At 44.0% G+C, this 23,404-nt stretch overlaps 1 protein-coding gene across 4 annotated transcripts in view; it reads right to left on the reverse strand.

The window, feature by feature from the left end:
* LOC137518305 (ATP-binding cassette sub-family B member 5-like) overlaps positions 1 to 23,404 on the reverse strand; it is a 96,740-nt gene that overhangs the window by 40,018 nt on the left and 33,318 nt on the right. For all 4 annotated transcript variants that reach the window (XM_068235974.1, XM_068235973.1, XM_068235972.1 and 1 more), the window contains 9 exons: positions 22,992 to 23,183; positions 21,877 to 22,048; positions 20,333 to 20,457; positions 18,591 to 18,765; positions 16,600 to 16,713; positions 13,531 to 13,641; positions 11,000 to 11,125; positions 3,519 to 3,722; positions 56 to 226 (listed from right to left, as the gene is read on the reverse strand). In XM_068235974.1, coding sequence (XP_068092075.1) covers positions 56 to 226; positions 3,519 to 3,722; positions 11,000 to 11,125; positions 13,531 to 13,641; positions 16,600 to 16,713; positions 18,591 to 18,765; positions 20,333 to 20,457; positions 21,877 to 22,048; positions 22,992 to 23,183 — 1,390 coding nt within the window. The remainder of the gene's footprint in view (positions 1 to 55; positions 227 to 3,518; positions 3,723 to 10,999; positions 11,126 to 13,530; positions 13,642 to 16,599; positions 16,714 to 18,590; positions 18,766 to 20,332; positions 20,458 to 21,876; positions 22,049 to 22,991; positions 23,184 to 23,404) is intronic.

Here is a 23,404-nt window from a genome sequence, read left to right on the forward strand (position 1 = left end):
CTAGTAAACTTGTAGCTGAGAAAAGGCAATTAGTGAAGGGGAGGGGTGGAATAACCTTATCGAGAGCAGCTTGCACAATGGACTCGCTCTCGGTATCCAGCGCAGAGGTGGCCTCATCCAGTAACAGTATCTTGGGATTGCGGACCAGGGCTCTGGCTATGGCTATTCTTTGCTTCTGGCCACCACTCAGCTGAGCTCCTCTTTCTCCTACTAGAGTCTCAAATTTCTGTAGAAGTGAAATAACAAATAAATGTATTACAATGAATTGAATTATAATGATACAAAATGTTTTAGCATAGTCTGGAATGAGCTGGATAATTAAAACTTAAACACTTTGGCCACATAATGTGAAGACAAAGAGTTTGCTGGAGAAGACCTTGATGTTGATATGGAGAAGAGAGAAGGGGTAGCTTGCAGGGGCTTTGGAGGCCCTTCTCCCATCTGCATGCAGAGTAGTGCAGGAAGTGGTATATTTACCTGCTTCCAGTGCCGCAGATCTCCTCTACATCATAGCATCAGCACACTCTACTGCCCTTTGCCGAGCTCCCGGTCACATGATTCGCATTGGTCATGTGATAGGGTGCCGGTGAACGGCAGCAGAGAGAGTGTGCTGTGATGCATGAAGGAGACTCACAGCACTGGAAGCAGGCAGTGGCGTACCTAGGGCTTTTGGCACCCAGCGCTGGGTATTAAAAGAACCCCCCCCCCCTGGAAAAATGGGCGTGGCCACAACCTGCGGCGTGATTCCGTTAATCAGGAAGCACAGTGGGCGGTGGAGAAGGCGGAGAGCAGCGTCACATGACAATGACGCTGTGCGCCATCGCCTGGAACGCAGGAAGCAGGTGAGTAAGTCCTCTCCGCTCGCTCCTGCCGCATATCTAAAGCTGCTACTAATTAGGAGGTGGGGAAGCGCAAGAAGGAGGGGACCCAGGTGAGGGAGGTGGGGGTCCGTCCCCCCTCTCCGCCGCTTTCCCCACCACCCCTCCATTCTGTGTTGCTTCCCCCTCTGTGGGAGGCCTTCATGACAACCCCTGGGGCACCCGACATCCGGAGCGGGGCGCCCTCTGCCGCCCCATGGTAGGAACGCCACTGGAAGCAGGTAATATTACACATATTACACCCACTACCTGTTCCATTGCTTCAGGTCTACTTCATGCATCACAGCACACTCTTTATACTGCCATTCATTGGCACCCTATCACATGACCAATGCCAGTCATGTGATTGGGAGCTCGGGGAAGGGTAGCAGAGAGTGCTGATGCTGTGATGTACGGAGATCCGCGGTGCTGGAAGAAGGCAAATAGAATGCTCCCCCCTAAAGAAAAGTTAGATGCTTCAGCAGTGGGAAGCTTCTGGATGATGCAGAGGCTTCCCCAATCCTCTAGGAGCCCTCCTGTGCTGGCCATTAATAATGGCAGCAAGAGCTGCTATGGTGGTAAGATATAATACAATGCAGTGCCACTGTAGAACACAGTGACCTACTACCGTGTCATTCGTCATTAGAAAAGTCACCCAGTTTATAAAGTTTCATCACAGCCCAGCTACAGACCTGCGCTGTACCTACTCCTACCTATTGCCTGATGAAGTGGGGTCATACCTGCGAAACGCGTTGCATTCTCCCCTGGAGTATGTAAATACATTTGTTCTGCTAAACTTTGTTGGCATATTTTGTGTTTGTTTGGAGGTAGTAAGTCCACCACTGCCTCCACAAATTTTAAACGTTTTAGACATTTTTATTCTTCTGGCGCCACTGTATCCGTGTTACAAAGTTTCATCATTCTTCACTAACAAATTCCATAAAAATCCAATGAGCTCTATTTCCTATGTGAGATGCTGGTTATATAAGAAACTGTATTGAGGTTGGCTTACTAAAGTTAGAGAGCAACAAAGAGCACTTGACAACACAAGTAATTCATCAGGCCTGGACCTAATTCTTTAAAGGACACCTGAAGTGACAGGATCATGGAGGCTGCCATATTTATTTTCTTTTGACTGTAATGGCTCAGCCATGAATAAAGCTAACCCCTCACTATATAGTCTCATGTGAACCAGGTGAGGGATGCAAAAAAATTGGCATGCACTATTTCTTTGGTTTTGCTAAGCAAGATTTACATGTAGCAGTCATGTTATTTGAATAACACAGCTTTAATGTTTAAAATAAAAAAAAACGTGCAAATGTGTCAATATGTGCAATTCTGGGACATGGGGTAAAGCAATAATACACAAGACACAAAGGTCTTGTCTTTTGTGACCGTATTGGACTTTGCTCTATTTACAAAGGCTTACTGAGAACTGTACTTTACAATTGGCTGGACGGTCTGGACCTGCATTGGCAGCACATTTTAGGGCTTGTCAGGTCAATGTCATTTGCAGTGCAACCTGTGCCAGTAAACACAGAAACACAGGCTCATCATTCTTGATGTGCATCTCTTCATATAATATCCCTGTGTCTCTGCGTCTGCTATGTCCCTGTGTTAGTGCTTTTTTGCACTGCGCATGTGCAGGGAGGGATGCAGAGACACTGAGGAGAGCTGAGGGAGGACGGGGCCAGAAAGTGCAGGCGTGTGTGCGTGCGCGGCGGGTACGTGCGCGGAGAGGTGACAGACCTAGCCCGTTTTTTAAACGGGCTAAGGTCACTAGTGTAATATATAATACTAGTAAAAAGGCCCGCCTGTTAAAAAACGGGCGCTAGGTCACAGCCGCTACCCCCCACAATGCGCGCACATACGCGTCCCGCTTGCTCGTTCCCCACCACTGTCTGAAGTATATGCACAGAGGGAGCTGCTTGCTTGACAGTTGGAAAAAGTTGTTATTTCCCACAATGCAATGAGAACCTCTGTGAACCACACACAGCAAACTGTCAGATCCGGCCCTGTGTCCTAACTGCCCTGGCTGCGCACATGCTCAGCACAAAAAAGCCAGGGACACACAACCATTCAGTTGATGATGCAGGGACACTTGCATTTTATTGTATAGAATTGTATCGAGTTACCCATCAGTGAAAGCAGAACATTCTGAATAAGGATGATACCATGTAGTGGCTGTGTACACACCCCATGCTTGTCAAAAGAAGATATTCTTTTGTCATAAGCTTGTTCTTAGTTTAACAGAATACCCAAGCAGCTCGGCATGATCCAAAACCACTAGGAAAGTATAGGGGACTAAAAGAGACCAAAAAGCCCTCCTACTAAAAAGCAGTGTAACGTGCCTTCTTAAAACAGAAGGTATTTGCGATAATTCAACTGTGGTTACCCACAATACATCACTACTGAATATGCATGATCTCTTTAAGCCCCTGAAGCCAGGATTACATCCAGAACCGCTGGTGTATAGCAAGCCTATAGCTTAAAAAAAAATGTACAGAGCCTCATCAATCCAACATGCAGACAGCCTGTTTCAGACTTTTGGTTCTCCTCACTCAGTGCATGGCAGGGAAACAGGCTGTCTCTGCATGTTGGGATGATGTATAATTCCAATGTGATGGAATTCTATACTGTGGACACCTCCTGTGTACTTACATCTGGAAGCTCCATAATGAAGTCATAGGCATTGGCTTCTTTAGCTGCCTGCTCAATTTCTTCATCTGTCACATTTAGTCTTCCATATGTAATGTTGTTCTTAATAGTGGTCCCAAACAGTACCGGCTCCTGGCTGACCACACCAATTAACTCCCTGTATTGTCTGACATTCAGAGATCGTATATCATGGCCATCCACCAGTATCTGATAAAAGAGAGGATATGCAGTACATAATCAATAGATGGAAAGAACCCAAACAATCGTAGTAAATACTTGCTTTAAATATTGCTACACAATTAAAGCAGCTAAATGTCACATATATATTTTAATCGCTTTCTAGGATCCATTTGCGTTTTCTAGTAGTGTTGAGCTCCAATATTCACCAAAGTCAAATTCGCATTGAAAATGCTATTTTCGATTTTGAAAAATGTCCCTAGCTAGGCTACTCCTGTTTTACGCTTAAAGGACGACTGAAGTGAGAGGGATATGGAGGCTGCCATATTTGTTTTCTTCTAAACAATACCAGGTCCTGCTGCAGCAGTGTCTGAATAACACCAGAAACAAGCATGCAGCTTATCTGGATCCATCTGAAAATGGCGCCTGCGAATAATGGCGCACAGTGTTGCCGCTAATCCGTTTGTCGCTTATCGCTATTAAACGTTGAAGTCTTATCGTTATGTGGCTCTATTTATTTTATTAAAAATTAGCGTTAACACACAGAACCCTCTCTGTACCTATCCCTAACCCCTAGACTCCCCCTGGTGGTGCCTAACCCTAACCACTTCCCTGGTGGTGCCTAACCCTAAGACCCCCTCCCTGGTGGTGCCTAACCCTAACCACCCCCCTGGTGGTGCCTAACGCTAGCCACTTCCCTGGAGTTGCCTAACCCTAAGACCCCCCTGGTGGTGCCTAACCCTAAGACCCCCCTGCTGGTGCCTAACCCTAAGCACCCCCCTGGTGGTGCCTAACCCTAACCACCCCCTGGAGGTGCCTAACCCTAAGCACCCCCCTGGTGGTGCCTAACCCTAAGCACCCCCTGGTGGTGCCTAACCCTAAGCACCCCCCTGGTGGTGCCTAACCCTAAATCTCCCCTGGTGGTGCCTAACAGTGTTACATTAAATCCATTCACCGTTTTGCAGTTAAATAACTTCTGCAGTTTGGCTTATGTAGGGCGCTATTGATAAATAAAGTTACTGTGCGCAATAACGTCTGCTGTTTGGCATATGTACGGCACTATTGATAAATAACCATAGTGTGTGCGGTTTTTCTTCTTTTTTCCCTGTGCGTCATTATTATGCAGTACAAACGATAAATGGCGATAAGCGTATCTTTTTAATGCGGCGCCATTTTTATGCATAGGCGCTGTGCGCCAATTCACTGATCCGGCTTATCTGGTCAGATGTGACTATAATGTCAGCGACACCTAATCTGCTGCATGCTTGTTCAGGGCCTAGAGCTAAAAGTATTATGTATGTTGCTTTGGCGGGGGAGGGGGGGTATGGGGAGATGTCTGGGCTAATGTAATGTTTTGTATGGTATATTTGCTTATATAAAAAACAGTTAAAGATTTTAGAGGCAGATGATTAATTATCAGGATAGCCAGGAAACTAGTATTGCCTCTACATCCCTCTCGCTAGAGTGGTACTTTCAAATGGAAATAATGCCTCAGCGCCAACTAATGCAGAATTTTTAGCTTATGTCCACACAAATCTACTTATTTATAAAAATGTATATGAGAACAGAGGTTTTAAGAAAAAATTCTATAAGATTTGGACCCGTTAGTTATCCATGTTCAAAATGGACGTAATTGTATTAAAGTCATTGGGATTCAATTTTTTTTTTTAAAAAAGCCAGATATTTACCTAAAGAGAGGTAAGGCTCTGGGTCCTATAGAGCCTTTCCTCTCCAGTACCGATGCAGCGCTAGCTTCCTCGTTTGAATCCCCCGCCACGGGGGCCTTGGAAGTCTTTGGAAACCAAGTCCTCCCAAAGACAGGCGGCTCCATTCTGGGCATGTGCGAGTGTGCAAGTGAGGGTGCTCACATGTGTGCAGTGTGGATCGGTCCGTCTTCGGGAGCACTCGGCAGATCCGGGACAAGGTTCTCCACTCTCCAGTACCCAAGTCTGAAACACCAAAGTGAGCCCCTCCTTCCCTCCCACCCCAGTCATCACACACTGATTGCTTTTAGACTAAGAGGCACCCCCAACACCTTAATCTCTAGTTATCTGGCTTGCAGTCACTGCCATGTATCCCCTTTTCTTATTTCTCTCTGCTTCAAATACAAGAGTGGAATGATAGCTGACTGAGTTGTGTGTCTCCTTTCTACACTGCGCTATGATCCTGGAGCCTCTTTCGCCTCTGCCTCTGCACTCGGGCTCTCGAAGACTTCCGAAGCCTCCCTTCAACGGCGGAGACATCAGTATTTGACCAAATTGGTCAAATACTGCTACCAGGGAGCCAGCACTGCAACGGTGCCTAGGAGAGGAGCGGGACAGCTCTATAGGACCCAGAGCCTTCCCTCTTCTTAGGTAAGTATCTGGCTTTTTTTTTTTTAAACCATGTTCCCAATAACTTTCAGGGTAGGAACACACTAGGCAGAATCGCATATGCATTTTCCATAGCACATTGTGAAAAATGCATATGCGATTCTGCCTAGTGTGTTCCTACCCTAAGCATTGCATCTGATTTATTAATAACCAAATAATATACTCCTGAACAATGTACATTGCTGTGGCGCGGGGGTGGGGATCGGGGAGATTTATGGAGTAATGTAATGTTGATATTATATTTACCTGTTTTACAAAGATAAAAAAAACAATAAAAACATTTTTCATAAAATGTGACAATAAACAGGAACTAATTTTATTTCACTCCATATTAGGACTCCCATGATTCCATGTAATACTATTGACCCTGGAACTTCATCACTATCAACTAATCAGACAACAGGCAACCCCCGAGCATGTCCGAGTTTTCACAATTGTACTGCTTTCACAAACAAAACATATATGTGTAACAGGTCAATAAGATTGATTTATGGCCATTACTGGTCGAAGCTGGGTGACGATTAGTCATGCTCTTTTGTTGGGTGATCCATGACAATACTCCATTTGTCCCAGTCAGCAGGAATCACCTCACAGGATCTGATGTCAATAACCAGCACCCTTATATGTCGCTCACAGACATCCTGAGGTAAAGGAAGGATGGCCAGTACTCTGCCATATTCCAGCTCTTCGAGAAAGACTTCCTTTGAGATACAGTCATCCTTCTACCATACAAAAAACAAGGCCGTAATCCTCGTGTAAGGGCAGTGGGTTGTTGTTCAGTCACTTTTCAGACTTGTTCAACTCTTTGCAACTGCATAGACCACAGCACGCCAACCCCCCTCCCCCCCCCCCCATACTCTACTGCTTCTCGAAGTTTGTTCAAACTCATGCTTATTGCTTCTATGATACTATCTAGCCAACTCATTCTTTGCCATCCCCTCCTCATTTTGCCTTTGATCTTCCCCAGGATCAGGTTCTTCTCCAATGAATCCTGCCTTCTCATTGTATGTCCACAGTATTTCATCTTCAACCTTGCCCCTTCCAATGAACAGTCAGGGTTAATATCCTTAAGGATTAACTAATTTGATCTTCTTGCAGTCCAAGGGACTCTCAGAAGTCTTCTCCAGCACCACATTTCGAAGGCGTTGATTCCCCGGCGCTCAGTCTTCCTTAGGGTCCAACTCTCACAACCATACATTACTACTGGAAACACCATGGCTTTGACCATACAAACCTTTTTTTCGACGAGGTGACATCTCTGCTTTTTATTACATTGACCAAGCTGTCATTGCTTTCCTTCCAAGGAGTAAATGTCTTTTTACTTCATGGCTGCAGTCACTGTCTGCAGTGAGTAGGGTCAAGCAAATCATTTCTTTACATAATTTATTCAACCTATGCACCTAGCGTTTGGTGCATAGCACGGATGGAGCCTCAAACAAAACAAGCCCCCAAAGTGTCTTCAGACACCAGTAGCAGTGCTGCTGAATTCAAATTTGTATGTGTGGAAACTTTGCACGTATTGCCTCATGTTTTTGTATGTAAACTATGTTCTTGTTTTTCCACAGCAGCACAATGTAGAAAAATAGAACTCGTGCGGACAGTGAAGTCTTTATTTTTTATAAGCATACAACGCAAACAAAAAATTGCACGTAATGTGAACCGCAGTGAACCACATATTGATTAATGCTGGGTGCAAGAACTTTAGCAAGTGTGAACAAATCTACATGGATTGCCTCACAGTTATTGCGCTATCCAAACAAATCAAGCGAATGTCAGAGGTGTACGTTCAGTACTTTTACCTCGTGTTCCCTTTTGTCTGTTTGTGTCTTCTGAAATAACATTCATGTTATTAAGAGGACTACTTAGAGCAAGGATGTCAAACTCCATCACATAAGGGGCCAAAATCTAAAACATGGTGTAAGCCGTGGGCCAAATTGTTTATTAAGATATAACATTTATTGACCAATTTTAAAATAAGTGGCATAACCATAGCGAACATGGGGGGGGGAATTATTGCAGTGGAGCAGTTTAACCATTTATGCCTCCAGGACGTAGTACCTACGTCCAGGAGGCCACGTGCGCGTCCGCACACTCCCGCGACAGATCGCGCGCGTGCACGCGCGCTCCCGGCCCGTAGTTCCTTATCCAGGCAATCAGTGAATCGGGCTATGGTGCCCGATCACTGATTCCTCTCCCCCACTGAAAAAGCGACAGCTTCTCTCGGAAGCTTCGCTTTTTCTGGCTTCATGCGTCCCTCTAAGCGTATGTTACACTTAGAGTGACGTCATGTAAACAAACTCATGGCTGCCATCTTGTGGCCAAAAAGTAAAACTACAACAACTAAATGTAAAAAAAAATAAAAATGCACATATATTTACCCCAAACAAATACTATTTACATCCCACCCTCCCAAAAATGCCCAAATAAAATGTTTAATATATATAAAAAAAAAACATTACAATTAAAAAAAAAAACATGTAAATATTTACCTAAGGGTCTAAACTTTTTAAATATCAATGTAAAGATGAAATAGTTCTTTTTTTTGTTTACTTTTAAACTTGTAAATAGTGATGGATGCAAAACGGAAAAAATGCACCTTTATTTCCAAATTAAATATTGTCGCCATTCATTGTGATAGGGACATAATTTAAATGGTGTAATAACCGGGACAGATGGGAAAATACAATACGTGAGTTTTAATTATGAAGGCATTTTTTATTTTAAAACTATAATGGCTGAAAACTGAGAATTAATGATTTTTTTCCGTCTTTTTCTTATTCTTTCTGTTAAAATGCATTTACAGTAAAGTGGCTCTTAGCAAAATGTACCACCCAAAGAAAGCCTAATTGGTGGCGGAAAAAACAAGCTATAGATCAGTTCATTGTGATAAGTAGTGATAAAGTTATAGGCTAATGAATGGGAGGTGAACATTGCTCGGATTCATAAAGTGAAAACGACTGAAGGCTGAACTGGTTAATATTTAAAGAGACTCTGAAGCGAGTCTAAATTCTCTTTTTAACTTGTATTCATTTTAAGCACCATAAGCCTTGCTAAACCGACGCTATCCCGCGGCAAAATGAGGGGTTTATACCCCCCAAATCCCCTCCCCTGTGTCCGGGGAGTGCTTCCTGCTTGAGGCAGAGGTTAGGGCTGTAGCTCTGCCTCTTCGCGCATCAAGCCCCGCTGATCGCCGTCTTTCCCCTCCCCTCTCAGTCTTTCTTCACTTAGAGGGGCGGGTGAGAGGCGGAGATCTGCCGGCAGATTGACGCGCATGGAGGCAGAGCTGCAGCTCAGAGCTCTGCCTCCATGAGCAGCAAAATCCGCGACCAAGAAAGTCGTGGATTTTGCAGAGGGGATTTTTCGGTATAAACTCCTCGTTTTGCCGTGGGATAGCGGCGGTTTAGCTTGGCTTATGGGGCTTAAAATTAATACAAGTTAAAAAAGAGAATGTAGACTCGCTTCAGTCTCTTTAACTGCATCAGTGCAGCTTTGGCAGAAAAGGATCAAAATGAAATGTGGCCAAGGCAAGATACTTTCCTTCCACATAGTCTTTCTGGTAAGCTGGGGAGGGTGGGGGGTTGCTAGGCACACAAGGGTGTTTGTTGTCAAGAGGGGCCACATGGTAATTTGCTGAGGGGTCCCACAGCTTGTTCCTGCACTCCACCTCTAGGCAGTGTACTGTCGTTCTTTTACTGCTTACAATGATGCACGTGTGAAGCTCTCGGGGGTCATATGGCATGGCATGGAGGGCCGCATTCGAGCCTTGTGTTTGACACCTGTGATTTAGAGCCTAGGTTCTCAACGTGTAGTACGCGTACCCCAGGGGGTACTTCTGATGGTTCCAGGGGGTACTCGGGCTTGATATACTTAACCAAGAATAACAAATTTAGAGTTTTAGAAAATGATAAATCTTATTTAAATTAACGACCAGCTAACGCCCATAGGTGTCAGCAGGTCTTAAGTGGGTTACCATGGAAACGGCCGCTCGAACGAGCGGCCTTTCCATGTCAGTTCACGGAGGGTGTCTCCGTGAACAGCCGGAGAGCCGCCGATCGCGGCTCGCCGGCAAAATGTAAACACGCGGGGAAGAAACCCCCGCTGTTTACATTATACGGCGCTGCTGCGCAGCAGCGCCATAAGGCAGATCGGCGATCCCCGGCCTCTGATTGCCCGGGGATCGCCGGCATCTGATAGGCGGAAGCCTATCCTTCAATGCGCAGGACGGAGTTCTGTCCTGCGCATTACGGAGAGAGGAAGGGAGGGAGGTAAGGAGGCAGAGGGCGGAAATGGCTGCGGAGGGGGCTTTGAGGAGCCCCCCCCGCAAAACGCAGATGGCCGGCGGCGATCAGACCCCCCCGGCAGGACATCCACCTAGTGGGGAAAAAAGGGGGGAAGTCTGGTCGCCCTGGCTTCAAAGCGATTTGTGCGGTGGGCTGGAGAGCCCACGCAGCACAGATCGGGCCAGCATAGGCTGGTCCTTAAGTGGTTAAACAATACCAAATTAGTATTTTAGCTAATTAAAAGCAATATTAAATGCTAGGAAATTGTTTACAACCAATTATCATGTACTACGATTAAACATATATTTGTCAAGGGGTACTTGTGATAATGTTTACTATGCTAGGGGGTACTTGGCGAGTACAGGGTTTTAAAAGGGGTACATACCAATAAAATGTTGAGAAACACTGATTTAGAGCAATAGGGCTGCTGATACTGGGAACAAAACTGTGGGGTAATAAAGCACTAACAGCAATCTGCAATGGTTTATTGTAACTTTACTAAGAAGATGATCTGCAATGGCTTGTGGAAACAGGTTATTAACAAAAGCTACATTTCTGAGCGGGAGAACTGCAATAATAAAGTACAAGAACCTGCACAAAGGTCAGGTGATATATATAAAAATACAGATAGAAGGGATAGTGCATCTTTGCTTACCTCTCCTACTTGTGGGTCATACAGCCTCTGCAGCAGCTGCACTGTGGTGCTTTTACCACATCCACTTTGTCCAACCAGAGCCACTGTCTGGCCAGATTTCACCTCCAGGTTCAGCCCTTTCAGTACCTTCACAAAACAGAAATGAAAGTTAGACTTTTGTCACTGAAACAGTGATTGCAGCATAAGAAACTCTTCCAGTAACAATGCCTAGATAAAACCACAGCAGCAGAATTCTCTCCATATCACAGATTGGTATGAGGTAAAAAGCAGGGCCTTACATTAAGGTGCCCATACACATCTAGATTACTACCCAATGTGGCAAACAGATCAATCCCACTCTGATCTGAATCTGATTCTAGGGGAATCGAATCCCCTATACACTGCACACAGAATTTCAATAGATTTCACCATGAAATCTATTGACAATCTATTGAATTGCAGCGTTGCACTGATTGATAAAGTGCAGCGCTATGGGCCATCGAACTACTGCCACGTCCAATCGACCAAAATCTTCAGTTTACTCCAATGAAATTTTCAACTGATTTTTGCTGTGAATTGATTAAAAATGACCATTGATGGGGCTTGTTTGCTAAAGATTTCTGGAAGATTCGACCAGAGTGATCAAATCTGCTATTAAAAATGTGATGTGTGCATGGCCTTAAAGTGAACCTCCGGACTAAAAATCTACTCAGCAGAACTGAAAAGGCTCGGTGTTTCTTTAACTGTTTCACAGCATCAGAACTTTGTTTTTCTTACCAAAGCATCATTTTTAGCTGCATTTTTAGCTAAGCTCCACCCATCAAAGAAAACTGCCCGGGCTTTTTTTCCCTGATGCTGTGCAAAGCATGATGGGATTTCCTATGTTGTTATTCACGTTGCCTAGCAATTGGGAGGGGTGATCAGCAAACAGGACAGTTGGAACTGTGTCTCATGCTCCCTGTCACCTCCTTTGAACCAAAAAGATGTCTGCCCTCATGAAATCAAACATTTGCCTGTTCTTTTAAAGCAGGGTGGGTAAGAGATTATAGTACCTATCTATTTTAATTATCATAACTAATGTAACTTAATGACAGTATGTTTGTTTAGGCTGAAGTTCCTCTTTAAGTCGGACTGAATTACCCACATGCTTGTTTTCAGACACTACTGATGCCAGAAAGATTAGCAGCACTGCCAGGCAACTGGTATTGTTTGAAAGGAAATAAATATAGCAGCCTCCATATACCTCTCATTTCAGATTTCCTTGAGGCCCCTTTTCCACTTGCATTGCAAGTGTTCTGTGCGTTACCCGGTTTTACCGCAGAGTAATGCAATGGCAATGCTAGTCAATGGGGCCTTTTACACTTACCACGTCATGTTGCGCCGGAAGTGTTCATCTTGCTGCAATACCGATGGAAAGCCTGCAGCATGTTACAGCAAGGAGTGTGCTTAACCTACTGTGCTTGGGGTAATGGAAGTCAATGGGCGCATAACGGGAATGCCAGTGACATACTTCTGGTCTAGCAGGGAGTATGTTACTGGGCGGGGGGCGGTGCTATGATCCAGTCGGCGCACTCTGACAAAGAATCAAATGTTTGTCATTTCATGCGAAGCGGTGGGATGCAGTTGTAGCAAGGCATTGCACCCCAAGTCCCCAACGCAAAAATCAGGTGTGAAACCGCCCTCAAGCTTCATACACACTACAACATCAAATGCATTTTTGTATACGATTACATGTTTCTAACAGCACCGCATTTCAATGACACAGTTTGTGTTATATGCACTGCGAACGGTGAGATTTTTTAAAGCACTTCAGGATTCTGAAGTATTTCTGTAAAGCCAAATATTAATAGAAAGAAAACCACAAAGTATGAACAGCGCGCTGGCAGTGTGACTGGCAGTTGCAGCATTAGAGTCTTAGGTTTCCTTCTTCACAGAACACTCTCTGCATGAGATGTTTTCCCCATGTTTGCGTCGGTTTCCTCCAGAAAGTTTCTCCTCCTGAGTTTATCTGACATTCCAAAAACGTACTAGAAGGTTAATTGTCATTCCCCAGAATTGGGCCCAGACTATTTTTTCTAAATAAATTTCTCTTGCCATCCCTATCACTTACCCAGTTCAAATACAAAATAAAAATATTGCTTAGCAGTCAGTAACGCGTACGTTCAAAAAGGGCGACCGGACAAAAAGGGCGCGGGGTGTAAACGCTAATTAATTATTAATCATTAATAGCGTTTATAAAAAATAGTGTGCTATATTTCGTTTACAAATAATGTTTTACAAAATTATAAATCATTAAATAATGTTTATGAAATCTGCAATTGTGAAAACGTTAATCTCCGGGCGCCGTTTGTAAACGTTATTTATCTCCGGCGCCCTTTTTTCCCGCTCGGCGCCCATTAAACGTTATTTATTCTGAGAGTGAATGGCGGCGCCCTTTTTGTCCACTAGCTGCCTGCGCCCTTTTTTCCCGCTTCCGTCAGTAACTGTGTGCTCAGCTTAACTAGTGATATAATGAAATATAAACAACTACTATTTGCAACTAAATCTTTTACCTCGACACCTGGTCTTGAAGGATAGCAAAAAGTCACATTTTTAAACTCCACGTTTCCTTTAATATTATCTGGTTTGTATCCTTCCTTTGAAAAACTGTTGATTTTGGAAGACTGGAAAATACAATAAAGTTAAATTGTTATAGTTAAGTTTGCTAAAAATGATTGATCATTCCATAGTACCCTGGCAGTAAGGCAGCAATCGATTAAGGACAGTGTTAGGCCGAAACAGGTCGGGTGAGAGCGGGTAATAGTTGTCATTGTGCATTTAACAACATGTTGTGGAAGGTGCATTTTTTGAAAACAGTTTTTATTAGTGGAGAAGTCATTAGTAGTACAAGCCATGGAATGTAAAACTGTATAATAGCTATTAATATAGTCCGCAATGAACATAGTGTAATTTCTAAAGATTTTCTAATACACATATACAATCTAATTCTCCATTTTTATCAAACTTCTAAAAATATATGTACTTTCAAGGGACAGTTTTGTCCGGTAGATATATGGTGAGAGTGTGGTAACATCCATCAGATGTCTTCAATACAAGATTTTTCATTATAAACGGGGGAAATATAAAGGTAGGTGTGTGTGTGGGGGGAGGGGGGAGGTGCATTTTAACAGCAGGGTCCTAATTCCCTTAGGGCCCAGAGGTAAGTACCTACTCAATATTATTTATGTTATCATTGTGAATTATTAAAGTTTCGGATTGATTTTACTAGGACCAATCCCTCTATTCTCTTCACTTGATCTGAGTGGCTAACAAGGGAATCCCTTGTAGAGACTCAGCTGGGGAACATAGCACCACAGGTTTTTGAAAGTTTTAAACATTTTAATAAACTTTGTCACCTCAGTTTCAGTTCCTGCTGTCAATAATTAGTAATGTGCCTCAGATGGGTCTCTAAATTAGGTTGGCCCTTGAGATAATTCCAGCTATGTCCCTACCCAATCCCCGGTCACACATATTGGACTCTACACCACTGCTTAGGCTGGGCAATGGTCATCAAATAGGAGTTCAATCAGGAGTTACATTTTTGTCAATAATAATAATAAAGACCTCATGAGAACCCCCTTAATGACAGTATGAGTCTTTCCTTATCATCTTCATTTTCAGAGGCAGAGTTGAGAATTGTTGAAAATGTGATTTAACATTCTTTGAGTATAAGTTCTCAGTCCTCCAGAGGGCTTATCCAGGAGGTATACCAAGGGGCCCGGGAGTATATTCTTAAAGCGGACCTGAACTCAGAACTCCTCTCTGCTCTAAAAGATACACACCAGCATAATAACCTTTAAACAAAAAAAACCCATGCATTTCTAACAGCTATTACAAATCCTAAAATAATTTTTCACAGTTTCTACTTCCTGATTCATGGAAGCAGACCTATTGTTTACAGCCTGTGCTTTCAAATGGGCTTATCTGCCATAGGCAGTCATGTGACACGGGGGGATTAAATTACAATTTGTGATTAGACGCAAATGAGGGGGAATTAAACAGGCTAAACTCTCTAAATACATACAGGGTGCATTTCTGTTATGTTTTCCTTATGTCCTGTGCAAGAGTTCAGGTCCATTTTAATAATGACCCTGTACATTAGCGCCTTGATTCTCACCCAGAAAGTCTTGGCTACAGAACAAAAATTAATAAATATTTAGTGGTAGTTCTCCTTTAAATTACACAGTTAGTGTGGTTGAAAAAAAGATTTACATCCGTCAAGTTCAACCAGGAAGTGGCACGCAGATTAAAGGGGAAAGAGTGAGACTGAAGGGAAGTGGGACAAGCATGGGTAGGGTGGAGTCCAGTGTGGACTGAGCAGAGACTGCTAAAGCGCGGGTTGAGCAGAGGGCTTGACACTGTCTAATACAGAACACAAGTAGGGCTTCCTGATCAGTCCTCTCAATGTACTCCCACTACCTATAATAATGCTCAGTCACTTTGTAAGCCTGGCTTCAAAAGTGTGATTACTCCCTGGTCTGCACTCTCAAGTGCATTTAGACCACATGTGTTGAACTCCAGGCCTGGAGGGCCAGATCCATGCCAGTGTTTAGGATGGACTGAGAAAGAAAGGAATGTGTACTACCTGATGGACCACACCTTTCCTGATTCAGACCCACCAATTCACTTGAGCTGTATCAAAAATGTGTGAGGATATCGTCCCTCGTAGGACCGGTTTGACATACCTGATTTAGACTATAGAAGGCAAACGTCAGGTGCTTAAAAACTTTTTTTAACATATAACTGGATGTAATGGTTTTTATTTTTTCTGGCTGTACTTTCAACTCAAAAGTGGTTGAGGGTAGCCCCCAGTATTAGGTAGCCAGAGATACCGCCAATATGAATAGCCTGTTGTGATGCCTAGTACAGGTAACTATAGATAGCTAGTAAGCCCACCTCCCCTTTGCATAGGTAGCCAGTGAGCCAAAGGGAGAAGGTAAAGGTAGATGGATGACACAACCATTAGTTGTTTAAATCCCAATGACAAGTATGATGCTTTTGCGCATTTGCTGGCATTGTGTCACCATATAATTCACAAACCACCAACAATGACAAACTTTGGTAAAAAGTTTCCACCCTGACAGAAGTCACAAGCAATGGATAGGACTGCCCATCAGTGGTCGTTGGGCATTTACACATCTAGCATTAGTTACATGAGCTTTGATTTCACAAGACTTCTTTAACATTAAAATAACATTTCTATAGCGCTTTTTCTCCCATAGGACTCAAAGTGCTTTAGATGGCTAATCCAGTAGGTCTGGGTACCATGATGCTTTGACCATGTGGTCAAACAGGAAGTGATTACTGCAAATCAGTGCTGTACAAATCTATCCCCTTGTCATTTAGATCACATGCATTTTGATGAGTTGTGCTGCACATGAGCAATTCTACTAGTCAGCATGGTAAACAAGACAGAAATGATAACTTTTCCCTGCTCTATTAAAAACAGTGTTGGCATTTATCTTCACTTTCTGTCATGATAAATCAACAGGAAATCCATTCAATGCCTGAACAGTGGGAACAACAGTAAAACCTCGAAAGGGAGACATTTTATTTTAAGATAAAAATGATTATTCTCTTACCTGATCAATGATCCTAAATATGTCATAAGCAGCTCCTCTTGCCACTGAAAAGGCTTCAAGATGAGAGGCAGCTTGACCAATGCAATAACTGCTAAATATGATGCTGAAGAAAACCTGTGAATGAAATAAACACCAAATTAAAGCAAACTTGCAGTGGGGAGAGGTGAAAAAGCTAGATAATTACCTCAATATTTTAATGCCTCTGAATAGTCCAGAAGCTTCTCAGATCTTCACAGAGCTCACCATTCCAGCGCAAGCTACTCTTCATCTTCTGGCCAAGCTCCCAGGTTCAGATGAGCGTGTCCGTACTGGGCATGTGTAGGAAAGGTCCACACATGCTCAGTACAAAGATGCTGCTTGTGCATGGCTTTTTTCCTCTATGCACAAGTGTTCTATTCTATTGGACATGTGCGGACCTTGGCTGCACATGCCCAGTCCAGATGCACTCTTCCATCCAGGACCAGAACAAATCTATGAGACCAATTTTGTTAAATAGGTGAAGAGGGACCCTGTCATGGATCATTGGGCTGCAGGAGGATCAGGGAAGCCTCTGGACGATCCAGAGGCTTCTCACTACTTAACACTCCTTAAAGTAAATAAAACAATTAACAAACATTTATTAACCACTTCCAGACAAGCGTGGTTGAAATCTACACCCTGCTTGTGGCTGCGCAGCTCTGACAGGACATAGATTTCAACAATCATTGCCGTGCAGTCCCGCCACTCTGTCCCCAACGCAACCCACCTGCACTGCGGACATTATGACAGCAGAGCTTTATAAATAGGACATTGAATGACACTTTCTGCTACTGACTTGCTTTTAACCACTTGATGACCCACCCTTTACCCCCCCTTAAGGACCAGCGCTGGTTTGATTGATCTGTGCTGGGTGGGCTCTGCAGCCCCCAGCACAGATCAGGGTGCAGGCAGGGAGATCAGATTGCCCCCCTTTTTTCCCCCCTATGGGGATGATGTGCTGGGGGGGTCTGATCTCTCCTGCCTGCTGTGGGTGGCGGGGGGGGCACCTCAAAGCCCCCCTCCGCGGCGAAATTCCCCCTCCCTCTCCTACCTGCTGCCTCCCCCTGGTGTTCCGGGCTGCACAGGACGCTATCCGTCCTGTGCAGCCAGTGACAGGATGTGGTCTGTCACATGGCGGCGATCCCCGGCCGCTGATTGGCCGGGGATCGCCGATCTGCCTTACGGCGCTGCTGCGCAGCAGCGCCGTACAAATGTAAACAAAGCGGATTATTTCCGCTTGTGTTTACATCTAGCCTGCGAGCCGCCATCGGCGGCCCGCAGGCTATTCACGGAGCCCCCCGCCGTGATTTGACAGGAAGCAGCCGCTCGTACGAGCGGCTGCTTCCTGATTAATTAGGCTGCAGCTGGCGACGCAGTACTGCGTCGCTGGTCCTGCAGCTGCCACTTTGCCGACGCACGTTATGAGTGTGCGGTCGGCAAGTGGTTAAACTTGGTTATTATGTGGCTCAAGTAACCAGAAGCCATTGATCCACCCAACTCAGTTGCAGCACATGCATCTCTGTGGGGCTTTCCACAAAGGCAGCTGGGGTCAGGAGTTATTTGGCAGTAATCAACTGCAAAGTTCTAAACCACAACATGCATCATCTGGAGACACCACAGTCAACTCCCATCCAAGTTTTTGTAAACAAAGGTGTAATACTCTCCCACTATCTCATTGGTCGCTCAGCATGATGCTTAGTCACATCCTACAAAGTTTATTGGCTAATTAAAGAACACCTTGCTGTACATAGCAGCCAGGTAGTTTTGCCCCCAAAATTTCAGGAGGTCTTCACGTACCGGAATATGGTGAAGAGCTGTGATAAAGAACATATTGAACATTTGCTTTCCATTGTACACTTTCGGCTATAATACACTGGTTTATAAAATGTATATAAAGTACGGTTCAATCATTATTGGACCGGCAATTTCTAAAAGAAGCATTATCTTTCTTCGGTAGAAATTTTGGAACTTACCACTAGGACATCTCCGATTGTGGATCCTTCTCCACTAAGCACAATTACAGTTCCATACCAAAATCCAAGTCCATAGGAGGCATAGATGATAAAGAACATTACTCCAACAGCAAGCTGGGATGTGATGGACTTTTTGATGCCAAAGTTTTTGGCCTCTCTCAAATTACTTGAATACCTGAATATACAAAGTGATAAACTGATTAAATACAGGTAACTGTTTCTAAGAAAATATCAAGAACAGCATGGGATAGGCTTGCTTGTCTGCTGAAACCCTTTATTCTAGAGGAATATTGTGTTGGAGATCAAGTGCATTATATCAGTAGCTCTTTTAAAAGATTGTACTTACCAAGTACCCCCTGAAGTGGGGGTACCCTAGATAAAACATTATCTAGGGTACCTCTTGACTGATATATTTAAAAGTAATACATGGTAACTGTTTCTAAACAAATTTCAAAACGGGAGACACCATAGGCGCCCATTATAAAATGCGGCAAAGAAGGGAAATTTGCCTGGAGGCACTGTGATAAACTCCTGGGCGCTGAGGCTTACCAATATATACGAATTGCAAGTGTGAACTTAGCCTAACATCTGAGATGTATTATTTGGGCACATATGATAACATAGCGGCTGCAGTATGTAAACCTGGTTAGATACACCAAGACCCTCAGTCTTTTGTGACCACACCTACTTTTGGAAGCAGCACACTACATCTTTCTTCTTTTCTCTACATTAAAGTGTAACTGAGACAAAGGAAAAAAAGTTTTATATATACCTGAGGCTTCCTACAGCGCCCTTCGGCCTGATCGCTCCCTTGTCAGGTTCCTTCGCTGCCTGCAGCTTCTGCAATCTGGACCCGGTAATTTGGCAAGTTGGGGACAGTCGGCGCAGTGTGGCCAAGTGCCCCCCCCCCCCCTTGTCTCGTTCCCATGGCAGCTGCGCAGTAGTACTGTGCAGCTGCAGAACTCTCCTGACTATGGGAGCGTGATGGGGGAACGCGCACGGCCGGGCTGTGCATACGCAATAAGCCCCCAACTCCGGGCCAGTTTGTGGAGGCTACAGGCAGCGGAAGAGGATGACGAGGGACTAATCAGCGTGAAGGGGGCTGGACGAAGCCCCAGGTATGCATGAAACTTTTTTATTTGATCATCTCAGGTTTATTTAAAAAAACAACTGTAGCTTGAGGGGTGTGGAGGATGCCATATTTATTTCATTTTAGGCAACACCAGTTGCTTGGCTATCCTGTCCATCTTCTGCCTCTAATGCTTTCAGCCATATATCCTGAACAAGCATGCAGCAGATCAGGTGTTTCTGACATTATTTTTAGATCTGACAAGATTAACTGCATAGCTGTTTCTGGTGTTATTTAGACACTACTGTAGCCAAACAGACCAGCAAGGCTGCCAGGCAACTGGTATTATTTAAAAGGAAATAAATATGGCAGCCTCCATATTCTTCTCACTTCAGTTGTTCTTTAAGCTATGTGGGTCATGTATATTCTCTATTTAGTCCTGAGCACTTTTGCCATTGGGAAGTGCCGACCAATGGTCACTATGATGATCCTCCGTTAACATGCTAAGGAGGGCTAATCAGAAGCTACAGGTGACAACAGATACAGCAGGTCCCCCCACTTGCTAAGTAAACATCAGCAGAATCCCACCACCAATAGATTTCAGAGCCCAATGGAAGATACATCAATTCTATAAGCTTCTGTATACTTATTTACAAATTAAGATTTTCCAAACCTTTGTATTTCTTTTTCTTGTCCACCGAATGCCACCACAGTCCGTATGGAGGAGAGGACCTCTTCAGCCACTGCACCAGCTTTTGCGTATGCAGAAAGTTCCTTGCTTGTCAGGGATACCAGCATCTAAACAATTGCAAATTGTTAGTACATAGCCAGTGTTACAATTACAAAATTACTTTCCATGTGTGAATGCGTGTGTCTTTAATTGCATCTCTCAGATTTCAAGCTGAAAAATGTCACAACCCAAATGTTATTATAGTCCTGCACAGGCACTCAGTAGAAGACAGCGTTTTTATACTCACAAAAATGACCTGAATAATTGTTGTTGAGTTTGTCTCCTTTAAGCTAAGTACGCACATGCCATGATTGTCACACACTGGGGATTGGGAAATGATTCCTCAGGTGACAAATTGGTAACCAATGCTATACAGACGCATTGCTAGTCTACAGGCAAGCCATTCCTTCTGTAGCTATAGAAGGAGGTGGAGGGACAACAATCAGTGTGGACCGGGGGGGTGAAAACATCATTGCGATTGGCCATGCTCGGACATCCGGGGTCGTTAGGGATCCAACAAGTTGGATCTTTAAGCACCATCGGCCGTAAGCTGTGCACATACTAGGTAGTTGAGCAATCATCAAATGTGTGCATGTACCTTTACAGTACCTAGTTAAAACTGGAACCCATTCAGTAGCATTTCCTTTTCCAAAAACATCCACTGGTGTAAGTGTCAGTTTCCTGTGTTCTGTTTAGGTGAGTGACTACACATTTCTTGGCCCCCAGTAAAACTTTGATACACCCTACAACATTCACACATCTGTATCCCCCCCCCCCCCCCCCCCACACCCTTCTTGGTAAAGCCCAAAACCTGGTAACCCAGCTGCTAAAATCAGCAATATTCTACTGATAGATTCCAACAGTAAAATATCAGCAATGTTTACCAATATTTCACTATGGCTGTACCTAACCCTACTCTCACACAGGACCCTCAATCTACCAATGCCTAACCCTCACCCACCCTGGTGGTGTCTAACCCTAAGACCCCCCTGGTGGTGCCTACCCCCCCCCCCAAACCTTAACCCTCCCCCCGCCACAAAACAGGGATATGCGGCAAACATGGTAAATTTCGGTGCCTGATTATTGGCCAACAAGCTTAATTTTGGCACCCAAAAACGCCTGATAGAATTGCAGGCACTGAGGCTTTCAGAAATGCAAATAGCTGCTATGCAATGCCGCAATTTGCATTTTTGCAAGCCTCCGGTGCAGAAATGTATCTTTTGTGCCGAGAATTGGGCGCCTCCACGCGCTGAAATTTACCTCTTTTGCCACATATCACGACCCTTATAAAAGCTGCGATTTGCAGCAAACAAGGCAAACTTTGGCACCCCATAGCATTCCATAAGGGTTCCTGCGCCCTTTATTCCTAATTCAGCCCTACCTTCCTATTCACAAATGTTACATACTGTAAACACCACAGGTTTCCTCTTTCCAAAAAAATTCACCCATAATGCCTACAATGCTCACTATAAAATATCTCCCCTTACCTTAGCGGAAATGGCAGATGAAACTGCCAACAAGGGGCCAGTCGCCAGGATTACCAGTGAAAGTTGCCAGCCTTTGGCCAACCCAACTATTAGCCCTGCTACGAAGGTTGAAACATTCTGAACAAGATGTCCAATTTTATCTCCGATGCCATCATTTATTTTGTTAACATCCCTTGAAAGAAACAACAGAACACTTGATTATTCTGAACTAACACACAAATATATATATATATATATATATATATATATACTGTATATATCACACTATAAATTTGAAGAAAAAATTTACTGAATGCTGCTTAATAAATGGCTTGATTTACATTCTTACATTTATTTCAGGTGGCGAAATCTTTACCTCCGTCAAGGAGCATCACTGCGGAATGTTTATTTGATGTGTGTTCCGAAATAAGTAGAAACAACACCAGGGCCCATATACAATTAACTTTATTTCCTGACTGAGTTTTCTCCTAGGAGATCATTTTTAATCTGGTATTTAAAAAATTTTTTTTGGCACTTTGCAATTGAAAAAGTACCAAAAAGTTGGCGAAAATGCGCTATCAAAATAATTTTGAAAAAATATGACCTAGGAGAAAACTCAATTCAAACAAAAAATGCCTTTTAAACTTGTATAAGCAGGTACAGGGGGCAGAGGTGACACAGAGGGGGACACTGGAAGCACAGGGGGGCACAGAGGAGGTACAGGGGACAGAGATGTCACAGATTTCCGAGCAGTAAGGAGCTTGGGGCCCCAGTGCGAGTTTTAAAAGGGGCTCAAGCACTCTATTGATATGGGGCCCCTAAACCTAGCAAGGACAGTTGCAGTGTCAGAGAGGTGTTTTTAGAGTAAGGAAAGTTTGTTAAGGATCACTACTATTCAGTGCACATATAGAAGTGTTCATTAACAGCACAGCACCAATGAAAAGCTAATAAGATGGATGAAGGAGGGCCTCTAATGCAGGGGCCTCGGTGTAGTCGCTACCTCTGCAAACCCTATTGCTATGCCACTGGTTCCGTCCAAAGAACGGATTCAGGTTAAGAATGAACCTACAGTCTTTATCTTCTTCGTTAACCGGGGACTATGTGAACAATAAAAATCTAAACATAGAGCCTCTTACTCTGTGAGACGAGTGTTCAGTTCTCCCGACTTAGTGACGTCAAACCAGCCGATGTCTTGTGACAAGACGGAGTGGAAAAACTTCTGCCTCATCTGTCTGGTCTGTCTTGCAGCAGCCAAAACCCAGAGAGAGACCTGGACATATCCGCAAAGTATAACTGCTGCTCCAATTCCCACATAATACAGGGAATACCTGAAGAGAGGAAAGAGCAGAGAAAACAGCATTTGTCAAATCACAAAACACAGTGTTGTGGATATTACCTACATATGTGGGAAGAAACATGCTTATTACATATACACCAAGTATCCAAGTTTCTGTTGCCCTCAAAATCAGCAACCTGTGACTACGATTATAGACGCTTCTGGATAATAATGCACTTCACCATGCCTGTCCCTTCCCCCGACCTGCTCTAT

The sequence above is a fragment of the Hyperolius riggenbachi genome, chromosome 5 (genome assembly GCF_040937935.1).
Source record: "Hyperolius riggenbachi isolate aHypRig1 chromosome 5, aHypRig1.pri, whole genome shotgun sequence".
Classification (NCBI taxonomy): Eukaryota; Metazoa; Chordata; class Amphibia; order Anura; family Hyperoliidae; genus Hyperolius; species Hyperolius riggenbachi.